Raw genomic sequence first — 19,277 nt, forward strand, 5'->3', positions numbered from 1 at the left:
CATGGCAAAAATTTGATCGTTGACATCTTGGAATGCTATTGACAATCGCGTGCAAGAAACGGCAGCTGACAATAATTTCAAAGTTTCAAGATTAATGGTATACTAAATTAATAAATTCAGCAAGTCTTCGAATTTCAGTTGTCGGTCATATTTTTTAAACCACGTTAAAAAATTACCAATAAATTTGTCATTTTCTGATTAGTAAAATGAACAATTTCCTGACTCTTGCAAACGTGTCTATGCTATAGCAACAGCAAAATCAATGAAAATAGGCAAGACTGCATTACTGATAGATCTCAAGCAAAATGATGGAGAGTATCTCATCAAAATGTATACTTTATTTACCACAATCTAAAACTTCTACATCGATTGGTCATGACTGGACACACATTTTTACAGACAATTTCGCATTACAAGACAACGATTCTAAGGAGAGTTTCTGCTGGTGTGAACTACTGTAATTTGCCAAAAATTCTAGCGTTTGAGAAAATGGTCTATGATCGTAAATTGCAATCACATCGATTTTCTGTTATGATGTTAGTGGAAGAGTTGCTAACAAGATTTACAGTGTTGCTTTTTAAGAGTACATTGTTGAAACGGCCAAGTACGACATAATTCATAGAGTGGTAATTCATATTTAATGACATTTTTCCCTGTTTACACCAACATGAAACTATATTAGATACTATGTAAACGATGTAGAATATTTGTAAAATTGTGAATGATACCGGTAGTTATTCGTCTTCGAAATCGCCCATGACTGCTTTGAATTCTTGACTACATTTAAAATGAAAGTTCGATGCGTTTTTGAACACCACTGGGTTTCTTCTTGTCGCCGACGCCGGAATTGGCGACAGTAGCCGAGGAATATGGCTCTCCCAAGCTCCACTTGTGCGTTCGTTGTGCTTTACTTCTTTCAAGCCCCCATGCTCTTCGTTCTGATGCTGAGAAAGTACGTCAATGCTTTCCAGACTATCATGTTTTTTCAGTATAGATCTTGGGGTTTTAGAATGATCCTCACTGGGTACCACAGCGTGTTTCAGTGCCGGGAGAAACAATGGCCGTTGATTCTTTGGATACAGATTAAATTCGACCTTACGAAACTTTGATTTTTTGTGATGTTTGGCATTGACAGAGTTTTTGATGGTGGAGCCGTTGCTACTTACAGATCCCTGTGTTAGCGTGCTCACTATACTGACCGTGTCGTCGTCTGCTCGGTGTATGGACGGTAAAATAACACGCCCGTGGTTCCGATGTGGATGCATGACATTATTTCGATGATGCTGGTGTGACTCTGAGTCTTGGAAGGTAACATGGTCGATGTGACCATTATAACGTTCTGCAGTCTCTTTTGAATTGATAGAGCTGTCTCTAGAAGATGATGTGCTTTTTGGGTGTTTATGATGTTGCTGCTGAGGGGAGTTCATGGCGGCCACTTTCTTCTTCGCTTTCCTCGATGTCTCTTCCAGAAATCCGTGGAGAGATGCGACAAATTCACTATCTTCAGCATACCTTTCCTTGATTTCCTCTATCTCACGAACATTTTGCATCCAAAATGATTCATCCAAGTCATATTTCGAAAACGAGAATGGACGGCTTACGGTGGAGGTGGTGCTTGTTTCGGAGGGTGCACGGTCTCTTTTCACACGAGGAAGTTTGTTCGAGCTTGTGGATGATGTAGACACGTATTTATCCGACATTTGCAAACCACCCAAGTCATGCGTTCGGACCACCTTAATTGGAGAGTGACTTTCAGGTGGATGCGAGTTTGTCTCCGAATTCACACGAGAGCGTGGTTTTTTCCCATCACTTTCACCACTTTTGATGTGACGCTTTGATGATGAAATGTCTTCACCAATGCGCGACTTTTTTCCAAGACCATTAAACTGATCCAATTTTCGTTCGTAAGGCACAGAAAGCACTGCGGAATTGAGTCGTTTTCTGATGTTGGCATACGTGGAGTCATTAGGATCATCTGTCTTACTATGGTTTCTCACAATATCGCGCTTGGAATATCTTGGGTAACTAGGCAACACATCGAATTGCGAATGACGATCCATTGCGAGCTGTAATCACTGTCGCTTATATCCTTGGCACATCCTGGTTATCTGTCGTAAAAATTGTTTCACCGATAATGATATACTTTTCTTGAATCGTTTTTAAGCATTATAATGAAAGAAAGTGCTCTTCTTCCGTGTAATTAACATGGTGCGTGCATTTTTTTTCCGTACCTGATTCCGAATGACAGTGTTTGGGGAGCTTTAATCATATTCCTCTGCAAGATGTCAAGTATAAAGTACATATAAATGTTTTGATCCAAACGTAGCCACTTTCTACGTCTCTCTTCCTTCACTCCGAACTAAATTCCGCCGATTATCGAAACACTGTCTCAATAAAATCGCCTTTAATATCCATTAGCGAGTAAACAATTGCAGCTATGCTTCATTTAGATGTGAAAAGAATTTACAATCTGATTAAACATAATGCTTACATGAAACCACAGAATAGAGCAGATGACCCAAGACAAATAAGACAAAAATATTGATACACAGAATTAGGATACGCCTAGTCAATTCGAGTTCTTTAAATGAAGAAAAACGCTTCGCAGAAACTATCGAAGGTTGTATATTTAAAAGATAATTTATACAAATAAATTGTTTTTCAATTTAAAGGGTACAATTTTTCAACCCGTGCAACATAAAGTCGAGTAAATTGAACGGAGGCCGTTGGATCAAGTGAAAATTTTATTAAAAGAGGAAAACAAAGCAATTTTCCGGATCAGTCATTCATTTTCTTGAAAGGGTTAATGTCTTTGTTTTCCCGAGAGAGCGAATTCGTGGTGATACTACAGTTAGTGTGCAAGTAAAACGTGGGCAAGTGTCTCGTCACAACGTTGACTAATGAAACGTGATAAAGAAATACACGCGTCGCAGGTTGCCGAAAACAATGCATGCCTTAGCGGGTAACGTTCAATGCCCTCGCCATGAATTCAAACACAGAACAGTAAACTTAAAGGAAAGTACCCCCCCCCCCCCCTTGTCACCATACGTAAATCTTAACCCAACAGTGGTTGTCCTGGCCCAAATGGTCATGGTTTATTTACACGACTTTAAGATGCTAACCGCGAGCATGTTCATTTGACAGACTGAAGCCTTTGTGGTTCTTGAGATAAAAAGTCTTTAAAAGATATCCCCCCCCCCCCCCCCCTAAAATGATGTCACGTGAAATTTTAAAATCCAACAGTGATCTTGGCGGTCACAGTTTAAACAAACTTGAATGTACACCACACGAGGATGTATAAATTGTATAATCAGGAAAAATGAGAAAGATGGAAAGAGCACGCTCTTAGCCTTTAGTCTGTGTTGTAACCCTCCAATAACAAACACTTAAGTTAGTATTACTAAGAAACATTGTTAAATATTCTATTTCCCATCCTATCATCTACTAGACACTAGTCCTAAGAAGCTTGGTTGCTATGCCCACATCAGTCGTAAACAGGATATAAATGAAATCAGCTGCAGAATAAAGTTAATTCGATTATCAAGTTAATGCATCTTTCCATAAATAAACTGTAATCAAACTCGTGCTCAACCGTCCATCATTTACAATTTCTCAAGAACAGAACTCATGAAGACTGTTTCAACAGAGAAGCTGCAGGCACCTGTTCAATTCCTCTCACATTGTTCAACCTTCGCACATGTGATCATATATAGTGATGTCCTAAATAAGAGGCCCACGGTCCTTAATGGTCGCACGAGTATCATAGCCTATGCAGTCTCATATTTGCCTTTCGTGTGAATGTTTAAGACATTTTATATTTTAAAATGCATACAATTCCTATTCAATTACAGAGGGAAAATGGAAGTTTGAAGCGTATAAATCATTTCAACATTCCATAATTTTTTTTGGAAACACATCTTCCTTATGTGGCCATATTGGCCCTGCCTAAGGGTCTGAACCCCTGACCAAGGAATTTCACAATTTAGACAGAGGGGCTTCATGGACATCATAATCGTGCATTTCGTTTTCATCAAATGTATATGGGAGTAGAAGATTTCCAAGACTTATTCCATTTTTCACTATATGGCCATATTGGCCACGTCCTAGACCCTTGAATTTTAATAGAGGGCTTCATGGACATCAAAACCATGTATTTAATTTTTCGAGAAGATTTTTCAAAATACGGCCTTTTTAAAAGCATAATTGGCCCTGCCTATGCGGCCCCAGTGGTGGTAAGGTAAAGAATTTCACAACTTACATTCCTCTTATGCAAGAGATGCTACATGCCAAAAATGGAAACAACTGGCTTGTAGTTCTCAAGAAGTTAAAAATAGGTGACCCGAGTGACCTGAATAATTTTTGTCCCAGTTCTTAACTTTCTGATAAACTGGAGTATGGACACATCCCAAGGGTCTTGAAAATTCGGAACGTCCAGATTTGAATACAATTACATATTCATGTAGTAGCATAAAACATGAATCTATGCTTTAATCCCTGTATACAGTCCAATTCTGTTTTGCCTTTTCCTGTAGTTCTTATAGTGAAATTAAAATTACATGAAAGATACTAGTAATTTAGCCATATACAATGGACATAAGAATCATGTGATCAAAATTATGGAAAAAGTTTTTTTACAAGAAAATCAAGAACAAATTCTGACAGAAGATCCGGAATACCATTATATCTTTCCTCATGCCTTTCTGAGGTAAAACCTAACAGACAAAAACAAAAATATTTACTCATTGCATTTATTCACTTCATGGTGAGTACATATTACATGTAGTATAAACAATTAAAAGTGATTTTATAATCACTATCAGATTGTACAGTGAATTACACATGAAATAAAAGGATAATTTTTTTTTCAGTCATCTAGACTTTTCCCAGAAATAATTAAGAATTTGTAATTGCTTTTAAAAAACATAATCACAAATTGAAAATAAACCGTCATAATTTGAAAATGGAGAGAAGCACTGCCTTTTTAAAAAATGTGATGTATTTTTGAACACATTTGTAATAAATAGTAATAACACTAATGGCATGTTCACTTTTCTCTGCCATTGAAAACTCCATGATTAGATAACATATCAACATCGCGCTCCTTTCAAAGAGGTGTATCTTATGCATCACTTAAATTATAACAACACAATCCTCTTCTTCATAAAAAAAAACCCCCATCAAGATGTAATGTATAATATAAGTACCACTTCATTAAGAATAAGCAGTGAACACAAAAACAACCTTCACCTGCCCTTACAATGTTGCTGATATTACTCACAGTGAGGTTACTGTTTTATAACACACAATGTGACTGGAAAGACCTAGAGTACATGCAAATTACCACTTAATGCCCTCACTGATGACATGATTGTTCACACACAAAAGTTTATTAATTTCCATCAAAACAAACATCCTGAAACGACACACACTGTTCTTTGGTTATGAAGATTCGTCCTCATTGTTCTGCTTCTTATGCTTTTTCTTGTGTTTCTTTTTGTTCTTTTTATGTTTTTTATGTTTGTTCTTTTTCTTTTTCAGCTTCTTCTCCCTCTCTTCCCCCGAGGTTTCTTCCTCACTCTCACTCTCTACTTTCTCACTCTCTGCTGTGGAATATTGTCTCTTCATTTCCTGTTTGGACACCTCCTCCTCTGATTCACTTCCCATGGCTTCATTGTAATCAGGCACAAATGTAGATTCATCCATCACCGATTCCTTTCTGTCCACTCTTTGTATCAGTTTTAATTTGTCTCTAACACCATCCGATGCTTCTGTCCTATCCCTCTCTATATTACTCACTTCATCCTTTTCTGTGATTTTCTCATAACTTTCCTTCTTGGGATTTTTACCCCCAATTTTCTTTTTTTCCTCCTTTTTCTCCTGTGATTTTGAATATTTCTTTGCACTCTTTTCCTCCCCTTTCTTGGACCTTTTTGGAGATTCCTTACCCTCTCTAGACTTCCTCCGACCTTTTTCCACAATTTTTTCCTTGGAAAGAGACTTCCTTTCTTCATTATTGTCCCTATCATGCGTCTTAGAATTTGAAGACTTGGAAGAACCTTTTAACTTGTTGGTTAACCATCCATCATTATTTTTGTTGTCGTCTACATAATCCCAATCCTTCTCACGGGAATAATTCACTGCCAATCTATCATCATGACTGAATCCTTTGCCTTTACTTTGTTCCCATTCCTCTGTAGAGGAACTTCTAACAGAAGCTCTTCGCTTCTCCATCAGAGATTCCCTCAAGTCTTTAACCTCCTTCTTGGAGTCTTTGGACTTTGTGTTTGTTTTAACGTCTGATGATACAGTGATTTGCATGGACCTGTCACGACTTAAAACTTTTCTGCTGTCCTCTTCCACTTTCTTGTTAGACTGGTTCTCCATGAAAACTCTGCGAGATTTTGCCTCTGGCGACCTGAGTTTGGGGGGAGGAGATTTCTCCAGCCTATTAGCCAGGCTGGATGAGGGTTTAATGGATGTGACTACTGAGAGAGGCTGAGGTTGTTTCTGGGCCAAGGCTTTCTCTGCTTTTTCAATAACAGACCTGCAAAACAAATAGAAGGTCAGTACTGGTTTATACATTATACATCAAACTGCTGCATTTCTCCTACAGAATCAAACAGAAAAGCACATAGGCTACAATTTAACAACTTCTGTTCAACATTTTTTTAAAATGGGTTCTTTTCATTTCTTTTTAAAATTTGAAAGTTGACACAAGATGAAGCAATACAAAAAGATATCAAAGTAAATATAATAAATGCACATATGTACACATGACCGAAAGAAAAAAGAAGTACACAAAAAGATTTGTATATAAATATCATGAAGCAAATATTTCAATTAAAAGAAAAGGGAATTAAAATTATAATCACTCAAGTTATGGAGCAAAAAAGTTGCCATCACATATACATCAAAGCAGAGAATCAATGGGACTGACTTGTTAAGGGAAAGACATTTTGTCAATTAAATATTCTTTCTGCCATTTTATTCCTTAGAAAGATTTGATAATAACAAACATATAATGTAGATTAAAAAAAAAAGGAAGACAAATTTTTATCATACTACTAAAAAAAAATAACCTGATAAAAATTAAAATTTAAATCTGCAAGGTAGGTCCAAGGATCTAGAAATATAAAAGTTTAATTTCTTAAAATGATTTAAATTCATTTCTTTTTCAAACTGTAGAAACCTTCCCATATAGCAATACATGATTGCCTTGCTGTGGTTTTCCAGAAATGAACCAAACACAAATCCCAGGAAATGTGAGGTCAACATCACATGGAAAGGTCAATTTATAAAATGGGACATAATTTTAAGTTCCAACTAGGTAGTACATTGATATCTGTGTATGAATTTACTTAGAAATGAGCTAAGTGTAGAATCCAGAAATGTAAGGTGATGGTCATATGGACTGTCGAGGTAAAAAAAAGAAATGTTTCAGAGAAACGTATTCCCCCTACCCCCAAAATTGAAATGGGTTATACACAAGTAAGTATCTTTTAATTGATAGTAGTGTCAAAACAATTCGAGATATTGAGCAGAAAATATCTTCCCATGTTCAGAGTATATTGACCTTTGATCTCAAAATCAATAGAGGTCATCTACTCCTTAGGATGTACCAAGTTTGGTGTCAATCAAGCAAATGATTCTAAAAATGAGGAGACAATATATTACTATGTCCAGTTTGACCCTTGACCATGACTCAAAATCAATAGGGTTCATCTACTCCTTAAGATATACCAAGTTCTGAAGATACTGAGCAGACAATATCTTCCTATGAAAAGAGCTGATTGACCTTGACCTCAAAATCAATACTGGTCATCTACTCCTTAACATGTACCAAGTTTGATGTCTGTCAAGCAAAGGGGTCTGATTCTAAAAATATAGAGGAGACAATAAATTGCTATGTCCAGTTTGACCCTTGAACCCCAAATCAATATGGGGTCATCTACTTTTACGATGTACCAGTGCAAGTTTGATGTCTATCAAGGAAAGGGTTCCCAAGATAACGAACAGACAATATCTTCCTATGTCCAGAGTGGATTGACCCTCCCTCATAAAATCAATAGAGGTTATCTACTCCATAAAATGTACCAGAATACCAAGTTCGATGTCTGTCAAGCAAAGGGTTTTTAAGATAATGAGTGGACAAGACTTGGTCTACAGACCGACCGATAGGTGCAAAACAAAATGCTCCCTCTTTTTCAAAGGGGGGCATAGTTGTCATGTTCTAGCAAGTTGTATGGACCAAGCACAGAACCAAGAAATGAGGTTAAGGCTGTATACATTGGAGGTCAAAAGCTCTCAGCATATTTGTCTTTTCTCACCAACATGTAACAAGTTTGATGAAAGTATTTCCTGCAGTTTATTCAGAGAAGTGTAATGAAAAACTGGATAAAGAGCCCTTAATTATAACTACAACCCCCAAGTGCCAAGCAAAACTGGATGGAACAACACTATATGCCCATGCCATTTACATTGTGGGGCAAATGTATTTATCTCTTCTCACAGTCAATGCCATAATTGTCCAGAATCATGTAAAAGATGTTTCAAAGACATTAATTTTGGGATTGTTGGAAGACTCATAAGGTCAGCATTATCTTTTTGGAAAATAATAACCTAGCACAAAAATCCAGTTTCATTTTTAACCAAAATCGCATAACTGAGGGGCTATCCTTAAATTAACTGTTATGATGGGATTGTCCTTTAACTATTACCAAATTAGACATAACTATATTGGCATATCTTCCAACATCAGTGAATTAGGTAAGTTAGGAACATTTTGTACACAATACCAATATATAATCAGCAATGTATATATATGTATTTGTAAATCAGGTCCCTGACAAGAGAAGCAATGCATGATTGCCACTAAATCAAATGGCTTATAGGCCTTACTGGTCACCTGAGTATTAGTTAAAGATACCACTTGTCCCAATGGCTACAAAATCTATACTTTCCTATTCTGCACCTCCAAGTCAAATTCAAATACACATATGCCATTAACACAATTGCTCCTACAAGTGCCCATAATAATGAAAGATTTGTCTCATTTACATTCACTGTGTATTCTGCTTAATTTCCTATCGAAATTCATTGTTCGTTATTTGCAACTATGAAGCCATACATTTGTTTCAATCTAGCTAGTCCATTTTAGTGCCATCTGTCTGTGCGTGAATATAAACATCCCACCTCTGCGACCTATTGTGCAGTATTGTTGGCAAATACGTTTACCTATATCATACAACGGTTTTATAATTTATGAGATTTGAGTTTGTCCTTCTTGGACCATTTCCCAGGTATACCATCGTTCAAAAATGGAAATCATAACCAAATATGTAGACAAGTCAAGGTCAGGTGATTTTCAGCTGTTACATTTAAATAACTTAGAGGTCAATAATATCCTAACTTCATGTATTTGAAAGCATTTACATAAAAAAAAAAAAAATACAAAAGAATACTATGTCTTTCTTTGGTTTATAAAAGGGATATGAAGGTTGCAAAGCATAACCCATATATTTTTTCTGCAACGTATGCCATCTTCATACCCTGTTTACCATACCAAAGAAAGCATTTTATAATTCGAAATATCTTAAAACATTATACGAGTAAATACAACTATTTTGAACCCGTCTTAAAATCACTCTAAGGATCCCGAAATTTACAATGTTGGTAGGGACCGGCCTTTATGATCTTGCTAATTCTGCATTCAGCTCTTATTCAATATCAGTGCAAGAAAATATTCACACCTTACATGTAACATATGGGCAGAATTAGAAAGGTCTAGTCACAAGGAACGCACCGTTCAAAAGTTAAGAGCAAGGTTTAATATTTCCTTAACAGGACATTTTCAGGTATAGCTTCACTATGACAATGAACTTTGAACTACTGACCCAAAATTCAAGAATCTTCCTTCAGCCCCGACAAAAGATTATTGAGATATGGGCCACACTCATGACACTAGCTTGGGTCAAATTCACAACACAAGATCGAGATATGGGCCAAACTCATAACAAACAAAACATATGGTTGTAAAACACATATGCACCCCCTTCCGGTGCAAAATTGCAAAGGGTTATACACACATATCACTTAATTGATAGTAGTATCATTAATTCAAAATATTGAGCAGCCAATATCTTCCTATGTCAAGAATGGATTGACCACATGACCTAAAAATCAATAGGGGTCATCTACTCCTTATGCTGTACCACTGTACTAAGTTTGGTGTCAATCAAGCATATTATTCTTAAAATATAGGAGACAATATATTACGATGTCCAGTTCAAACACTGACCATGTGACCTCAAATTCAATAGGGGTCATCTTCTCCTGAAGATATACCAATGTACTAAGGTTGATGTCTGCCAAGCAAAGGGTTATCAAGATATTGAGCAGACAATATATTCCTATGTTCAGTTGACCCTTGACCATGTGACCTCAAAATCAATAGGGGCCATCTTCTCCTGAAGGTGTACCAGTGTATCAAGTTTGATGTCTGTCAAGCAAAGAGTTCTCAAGATATTGAGCTGACAGTATATTCCTATGTCCAGTTTGACCCTTGACCATGTGACCTTAAAATCAATAAGGGGTCATCTTCTCCTGAAGATGTACCAGTGTACTAAGTTTGATGTCTGTCAAGCAAAGGGTTCTCAAGATATTGAGCAGACAGTATATTCCAATGTCCAGTTTGACCCTTGACCATGTGACCTAAAAATCAATAGGGGCCATCTACTCCTTAGGATGTACCAGTGTACCAAGTTTGATGTCTGTCAAGAAAAGGGTTCTCAAGAAATTGAATGGACAGTATATTCCTATGTCCAGAGTAGATTGACCCTTGGACCTGAAAAACAATTGGGATCCTCTTCTACTCATAACCAACCCACATATGAAATATCATTATCATCAAGTGAATGGTTCTTAAAGGGACTGATTCACGATTTTACCCAAAATTTTGTTTTTCACTTTTAATGATCAAAATCTACTGTCTAATGTGTTTGAAAGATTTCACATGAAAATTAAGGTGATACATCATCACAGAAGCTCATTTTAGAGAGTTTATTATTTGTTTTGTAAACAAAGATTGCGGTATGCTATTGCTTACGAATTTTTCAAAAGAAAAGAATATCGATCTAAGTATTATCATATCTCTCACATTTCAAGCATTTTTGGGGTGAAATGTGTCATCTAAAAGTTAAAATTTGTGACTATGCAAAATTAAGATGCATTATATTACAAAATCAATAGTTCACTTGTTTGTTTACATAAAAAGACTGGAGTCTTTGTTAACATAACACATATTTAAGGCTAAAATATTACATTTATTCTTGCATTCAGAAGGTCAAAATTTTGGCTGTCAACATTAAATGAGCTATATTTCTAATGTTTAACATCAAAAATGAAAAATATTTTTATCAAAAATCGTGAACCAGTCCCTTTAAGATATTGAGTGGACAACTTGTGGTCTAACAAAACAGACAGGTGCAAACCAGTATGCCCCTCTTCTTTGAAGGGGGCATAAAAATTGAGTTCTGAGCCAAACTCACAACACAAGATTATTGCGATATGGGCCCAACTCATAGCACTTGATAATTGAGATACAAGTCAAACTCACAACACAAGATAACTGAGATATGGGCCAAGCTCACAACACTAGTTTACCAAGATATAGGCCAAACTCACAACAGAAGATTATTGAGATATGTACCACACAAGATTATTGAGCTATGGGCCAAACTCACTACACAAGTTCATTGAGCTATGGGTCAAACTCACAACACAAGATTATCAAGTTATGGACCAAACTCACATGATTATCAAGTTTTGAACCAAACTCACAAGATTATTGGGATATGGGCCAAACTCACGAGACAAGATTGAGATATAGGACAAACTCACAAAACAAGATTACTGAAATATGGTCCAAACTCATGAAACAAGATTGAGATATGGACCAAACTCACAACATCAATGAGCTATGGGCCAAACTCGCAACACAAGATTATCAAGTTATGGACTAAACTCACAAGTTTATTGGAATATGGGCCAAACTCATGACACAAGATTGAGATATGGACCAAACTCACAAGATTGAGATAATGAGCCAAACTCACAACCATGTCCATGTATACACAACAGCACAAAAAAGGATTGAATTACAGCCTAGTTTTCCAAATGTTTCTCTGGGAACTTAAACCTTAAATCTACAAGACACTTTCCATGTGTCTCATCTTTTGTTTCTAAATCTAAAAAGAATTCAATTCAGTTCCAAAAAATAAGTGTTTTCAGATGTCAGTGGCCTCCAAGCTTGAAATCAAGCCCAGTTCAAATAACATGGGAAAGGTGCTATTTTAAGCTTCACGACAGTGTAAAGGGACTTCTCAAAGCAATTTTCAAACTACAATACTGTCAAAAAGTTTAAAAATTTAAAGTTTGTTCTGCGTGTTGTTTTAAAAAATCCTACTGTGCTCAAAGATTGAATCAATGAAAGTTTCAGATATGAGCAGCATAATTTATGGGTTATTGGATTGCCAATACACGCACCACATTTTTCAAAGCAATAAAGCTACCAGAAAATAGGATTAAAGTTACTGTGTGTGTGTGTATATATATATATATTATATATACATTAAAAATTTTGGTACTTTTAATTTTGACGAATATTTTATCCCCAATCAAAAATGCCTACATTTCCAATGCACAAATTAACATACACTTTATACACCGAATTTTGAAGTTCAATGAAAATAATTCAACTTTTACATCCCCTACACGTCATGGCAAACATTCCTAAAGCATTGGTTGCAAGAGATGCTACCAGGGAACAATACAAGTTAATTTTTTCCTGGCTTGACTTGAAGATCAAAATTGCACGATTATGGGAATTGAGAAGTTGTCTTTTTCTTACAGTATACTTCTTTACAGTTCACTTTCTCCTGTTCATGTAAATTTTTGGGTAGGTCCGACAAGAATTACCCCCACCCCTCTTAAAGTACTGGTATTTGTCGTCTATTCATAAATTAGATAAATTGATAAACCAGGTGTTTATTGAACTTTCTCCATGTGATGTGCATTCTCGAGATGATACTGCATATGATATACCACCTCTTCATTTCTCAAACATCAAGACGCAGGTACAATACTATTACCAAGGCTCATTGACTGCACAGTAACAAATCCAGCATCATATGTTGTTTCAATCTTTGTTTTAAGCACAATTTTTTTCAATTTCACATTCAACTATTCATCAAGTCCCCCCCCCAAATTAATTAACGATTAGATACAGCTCACTTTCCACATGTTATGGTAACCAGAGGAGGCAGAGTACTTTCATGAAGTACCAACTTGTAAAACCCTTTTTTGGCTTGAATAATTGCCTCAACATATCCCATATGCCCTTGTTTGTTGTCTCCCAATGCACTTCCCATTGAGTCAGTAACATTGTGTTGAAATTCACTGTGTTTTATGATAAATAGTGTGTTCATGAATTATCGTATGTATTGATTACTAATCTGGAAGTACTAAAGGTTATGGATTCATTCTCTTTATTGATACTGAGAAATGTAACTTTATTCAATTGGTAATGCAATACTGCAAAACCAGTAAGAAGCAGATATCTATATAATAGCAACCTTGGCAACATTTTGCGCTCATGTTTGGATGGTCTTGCGTCTGGGGACAGTTTACGGCTCCTGTGAAGGGATATGTCATCATGATAGTCATCTTTCTCCCACTTGGACAGAGTAGGTGGTGAGAGCATTATCTGTTCTTCATCCTCCTCCGTCTTCTGGCGTTTGGCAGGACTCTCTTCTGCTTCCATTTCCTCCACCTGCTTTTTGTCTTTTCCAACTTCTTTTGTTACTTTCTTATGCTTCCGCTTGACCTTCTTTTCTCTGTCTCCGGACTCCTCCTCTTTTGGAGATTTAATCTCTTCTTTGGGAGATTTCATACCCTCCAACTCCTTGCTGCTGTCCTTCAGTGAACTACTACTCTTTTTCTCTGACTTGAATTTCTCTTCACCTTCTTTTTGATCCACTACATCTTTCTCTTTTTTTACTGCTTTAACATTCTTTTCCTGTACCTCCTTCTTTTCCTGTACCTCCTTCTCTTTTACCTTTTCCACCACATTTTCTTTCTTGCTCAAATTCTTTTTAACTTCATCATCCTCTGATCTAGCTATTTTTCTCTCATCTTCCTTTTCATCTTTTTTTCCTTCTTTTGCTTTTACATCCATCTCCGCTGGCTCCCTTTTTGTGGTCTTGGAAGATCCCTTCTTCCGTTTCTTTGAGTGACTGTCCTTGCTTTCTTCCTTCTTCTCCTCATCATTTTCTTTTTTCTCCTCTTTCTTACTTTCCACATCCTTTTCTTTATTTGCAGATTTCTCATTCTTCTTTTTCTTGCTCCCTACTTCCTCTTTTTTGCTGCTAGGTTTGTTCGATTTCTTGTCTGATGTTTTATTACGAGCCTTTTTATCTGGTTTGCTGGGTTTGTCTTCTTGCCTGGGGCGAGGTGGTGGCCTGTCTTTGTATGGTCTTCTGTCTCTAGGGGACCGAGATCTTCGAGGTGGATACGGTGGACCATCATAAATGGCAGAATTGGGTGGAGGAGGAGGAGGAGGCAATCCATATCTGGCATAAAACTCATGGTAGAACTCATCATAGGCATGCTGATCAAATCTAAAATGATAATTGAAAGAGTCACAAATTTACAAAAATTGGATAATGGATATGTACTGCATTTCATTATGAATCATATATGTTAAACATGAAGTTTTTTGCGTCTCCAATTCCTTAATTTTACAATTAAATGCATCAACAAACTTATAACAATCAGAATTTCTTAATCAGAAATACATATACCTTCACTAAAACACTGATGATCCACAAACTTATAGTTGATGCATTCACAAAATCAACAACAGTTGCTCAAGAACCTGAATTGCTCATATAGCTTAAATAACTTCAGATAATCATAGACTCTGCCATCTAAAAACCCAAATAGCCACACTAAAATATGAATTTTGTATTGCTCCAAAATGTCATAACACTTTTGCAGTACCACTGGAAAAATATTTGTACTCTATACAGTGACTGAGCATGCAGCCTTCTTAAAAAGTTGATTTTGTCTCTGCCAATCAAATCATAATTGAAATTTAACTTCCTCCAAAAAGTAACACCACTTTTGTGAGACCCCTAGAAATCCATTTTTAAGTATGGTGACTGGGTATACAGCCACTCAAGAGAGGGAGATTAAAAGTAACTAGAACTGTCCTGAAGGGACTAGTACCCTTACAGTGCACACTGGATAGTGGGAAATAACTTGAATTTGTACTCATTGAGGAATAAATGGTTTTTAAGATATACTCTGAAAAATGACAACACAACACCCCCCTCGATATGGAAATTTTTTTTGCAACTTCCTTAAATGTTAAAAAATTTCAATCAAAATAGCAGGTGCAAAACTTCATTATTTATATAAAATATACAGTTTTAATCAAATCTATTCATTGGTGTTAAAGATATACTCTAGAAAATTATGTATACAGACTGACAAGGTGAAAACAGTATACCATACCCCCCAACCTATGTTTGTGGGGGATATAATTAATTACAGACACCAAGTACTGGCAATAGTTTACAATGGCTTTTGGTTAGTTGAGCTAAAAAATTCTACACACTAAAGGAAATAGACAACTGAATAAAGAATCCTTCGATATACACCAGCTTTACCTGTTGTATGGATCATGTGGGTAGGGATACGGGGGTGGTGGGGGTCCTCTTCCAACTGGCCGGCTTTTTGGTCCTCTATAATCACCATACATGGGTGGTGGACCTTCCCATTCTGGTCTGTAATAGTCATATGGAGGTGGTGACCTTGACCTGCCTCTGTACATTGGAGGTGGTGACCTTGACCTCCGGCGACCATAGGGTGGTGGAGTCCACCTGTCGTATCTGCCTGGGCTGCGTGAACGAGATCTCCATCTTGGTGGTGGAGTCCTTGACCTGGAGCGGAATCTTGGAGGACTTCTAGAAAATGATCTTGGTCTTGGGGATCTTGAACGGTATCTAGGAGAAAATGATCTAGATCTTGACCTATATCTTGGAGTCCTTGATCTAGGTGATCTTGTCCTTGATCTAGATCGAAAAGGACGTTTGCCAAAAGGTGATCTTGATCGATTTAGAGATCTGGAACGAGATCTTGTCCTTGATCTGGGTGTATAAGACCTTTTTCTGGGGGTCAAACTACGAGACTTTGATCTGGTTCTGGACCTGCGAGGAGAAATTGATCGCCTTGGTGATCTTGACCGAGATTTGGATCTGAAACAGAATTTTCCAAACATTAGTCCTCATTTGAATCCTATCAAAAATTAGTCTCTACAAATATAAAAGTAACTTCTGGTGTTTGCAAGCATTTGATTTTCTGTAGAAAAATACCTGGATCTAGATGCAGATTTTGGTTTTTTCTTGTAGTCCATGAACTGCTTCGCAAAGACATCCAGGGGATCAGCCTTTTTTCTTTGAAACAAATAAAAATGAATGTCAATTTTCCATATTCTACTTCTTATCAATGCATTCATCAAATTCACTGGTAAAAACCAATACAATACTTTATGTTTCGGACATATGTAGGACTATGTCCTTTCCCCCCTGCCATTTTCACTAATCAGCGTCTTTGAAATTTACTTACTTCTTGACCTGCTCCTGCATTTTCTTCTGTCGCCTGTAGAATTCCTCCTTACTGAGAGGCATGGAGGGAGGGGCAGCTGGTTGGAAAGCAGGAATCACAGGAGGTGCTGGGGCAAATCTTGGCCCTGGACCAAATGGTCCTGGTGGTGGAGGTCCCACAAAACCAGGTGGTGGAATAGCTGGATTCAGTATAGGCACTGCAAGGATCAAAATATATCAGCTCACATATTTATAAATATCGAAGGTTTTACAATGAAGAGGATATCTGTAGGCAATGCCTGTTGTTCAATTCTTTTCAGTTCATTCTATTTTAGCTATTCTGAATAGCACTGCAAAATACATCTAAATGTTTATATCCTAAATCCTCGATACCAATGACTTTATATGGCCATAAACCAATTATTGGGCAATTCTGACACCTTGACAATATTAATATTGGCTTTCTAATGACAAAATTTGCCAAAAGATTTGAGGCACCAAAATTCCTATTCACATGAATAAAATAAACAGCTACCAAAAACTAAAAGTTCTTAACTACTTTTCTGAAATAAATCCACCATAATTACCACATATATAAGATACCTTGTACATCCTGTGTCTTGCATGCATTTTTAAAAGCATTAAATTTCTTATGCTGCTTGATGAAAAAAAACAAAAAAACAAAAACAAAATGTAGGAAAAGCCCACACAATATAATCTACATGTATGAACTACATAACAATTAGTATAGGCTTACATGGTTGTCTGTAGGGTGCACCAACAGTTTGTATGGGGGCAGTTGGGAAACTTGCTGGAATCACAGGTGGTCTGAAATAAACAGAGCAAAAGATACCATGATATTTTCTGTTGAAACAGTGGATTTTTGACATGGCTGAAGCCAGGTCTTCAGCCAGGTCAAGTCACGAGAATCATGATACAATACAAATAGCAGAAGGCTATTACCTTTCCTTTGAGTACCGTACATACCTTGATGCCATTGGTTGAGATGTAGATGGGATCTGGGCAGTCACTGCAGCTGTAATGAAAATAAAATGGCCAAATTAACATAAGCAAAAGAAGTTTTACATTATAATTTGTGTAGATACAGTGGATTGTTGGCAGAATCTGCAGTTCCCAACATTATCTTACCTGATTGGACTGGTTGACTAGGACCTGAGGTGGAGGGTACCAGTGTAGGGGTAGAGGACACGGGAGGCTGTGATGTCAGATTTGTGGGCTGTGTTTGCAGTTTCTATAAATAAAACCTTTGCATTACTTGCATCCAAATACAAAACATTACTATTATCGATAAAGGGACTGGTTCACATTTTTTTAAAATTACATTTTTGATGTCAACATTTAAAATATACAGTAAAACATCTGTATCTAGAATATGGATTATCTTGAATATCCTGCTTATATCAAACTTGATTGCCAGTTCCAGCCAGTTTTCCTACATAATGATTTAAAACTCCTAATATCTCAAACACAATAATCTCAAATATCCCACTTATGTCAAAGTGTCTTCAAGGTCCAAAGCCCTAATTACACCTTGTTAATCTCGAAGTGCAGTCACTTTTTCAGTCTGCTAAAGAGACTTGGTCTCGTTACATCACACATTCTCACCCACGGTTATTCACATCCATTATAACTGGTGACTGCTATTTAACCCCCACCTTATGCAAGGTTTCCATGTCACGGTAATGGGTGCTTGGATATTTAGAGCAGTTGTCGAACTTAAATGAGTAAATTTATAGCCAATCATAAATTAACACCCAATAATACGGATGGTGTTTTTATATTACTAACAAGTGTAATAGATAAACGCAAAAAATTTCAAAGTGCACTTCAAAACGAAAATATACTGAATCGATACATATGCTAAATCTTTACAAAGAAAAATAGAGAAAACATGGTTCACAGTGAATTGAAATTGCAATTAGAATAACAATTGCATCCTCAGACTTCGAGATACAGATACTTTACTGTTTCATTTAAAGTTGACAACCAAAATTTGGACATTCTTAATACAAGGATAAGAGCATTATTTTTTCTTTAACTTGTGTTATGTAAGCAAGATTCATGCCTTGTTTATGTTTAAAAACAAACTAGTAAAATGTTAATTTTGTAATTCAAAGCTTTCTACTGACACAAATTCAACTTTCAAATTACAAATTTAACCTAAAAAATACTAACATTACACTTTCAAAATTTCATAAACAGTAACATACCTCAATCGTTGTCTACACAACAAATAATAAATTCTTTTTATTGAGCTTCTATAAAACCTTATTTTTTTTTTTTTTTTGGTGAAACCTTTAAAACATATTAGACAGTATATTTTGATTCTTAAAATCATATTAAAAAAAAAAAAATTAAGAGGAAATCACAAATCTGTCCCTTTAATGATTTTCTTTCATCTTATTGCAATAAACTTACCGATAAAAGTATATCTTTCTCATCCTTGCAGGGAGTAGGTGGACTCAAACCACCTGGGACAGAACTGTAAAAATTGAAAACATAATTCCAGAATCATTAAATGTGTCTGTTTTACTTTCTGCTAACAAAAACCACTAAACTCATACACTATGCACAATCTGCAAGTAATATTGG

The 19,277-nt window shown here is 36.3% G+C and overlaps 2 protein-coding genes across 2 annotated transcripts in view; both read right to left on the minus strand.

Moving 5' to 3' along the window:
- Positions 1 to 311: 311 nt before the first annotated feature.
- LOC125670100 (uncharacterized) lies at positions 312 to 2,482 on the minus strand. The gene is made up of 2 exons (XM_048905060.2): positions 2,232 to 2,482; positions 312 to 2,108 (listed from the first exon to the last, which is right to left on the minus strand). The coding sequence occupies exon 2, from the start codon at positions 2,058 to 2,060 to the stop codon at positions 735 to 737; it is 1,326 nt and encodes a 441-aa protein (XP_048761017.1). The 5' UTR covers positions 2,061 to 2,108; positions 2,232 to 2,482; the 3' UTR covers positions 312 to 734.
- A 2,250-nt stretch (positions 2,483 to 4,732) lies between these two features.
- The window catches only part of LOC125668466 (E3 ubiquitin-protein ligase RBBP6-like), a 34,443-nt gene continuing 19,898 nt past the window's right edge, over positions 4,733 to 19,277 (minus strand). The window contains exons 11-19 of the mRNA XM_048902673.2: positions 19,104 to 19,167; positions 17,814 to 17,916; positions 17,652 to 17,700; positions 17,422 to 17,492; positions 16,687 to 16,882; positions 16,434 to 16,514; positions 15,729 to 16,316; positions 13,632 to 14,675; positions 4,733 to 6,544 (exon numbers count right to left, since the gene is read on the minus strand). Coding sequence (XP_048758630.2) covers positions 5,440 to 6,544; positions 13,632 to 14,675; positions 15,729 to 16,316; positions 16,434 to 16,514; positions 16,687 to 16,882; positions 17,422 to 17,492; positions 17,652 to 17,700; positions 17,814 to 17,916; positions 19,104 to 19,167 — 3,301 coding nt within the window. The 3' untranslated portion in view covers positions 4,733 to 5,439. The remainder of the gene's footprint in view (positions 6,545 to 13,631; positions 14,676 to 15,728; positions 16,317 to 16,433; positions 16,515 to 16,686; positions 16,883 to 17,421; positions 17,493 to 17,651; positions 17,701 to 17,813; positions 17,917 to 19,103; positions 19,168 to 19,277) is intronic.

Source organism: Ostrea edulis, chromosome 4, assembly GCF_947568905.1.
Source record: "Ostrea edulis chromosome 4, xbOstEdul1.1, whole genome shotgun sequence".
In the NCBI taxonomy this organism is placed as follows: domain Eukaryota; kingdom Metazoa; phylum Mollusca; class Bivalvia; order Ostreida; family Ostreidae; genus Ostrea; species Ostrea edulis.

Coding starts and splice junctions, on each gene's coding strand:
- LOC125670100 (XM_048905060.2), bottom strand. CDS start 2,060: ATGGATCGTCATTCGCAATTCGATGTGTTGCCTAGTTACCCAAGATAT.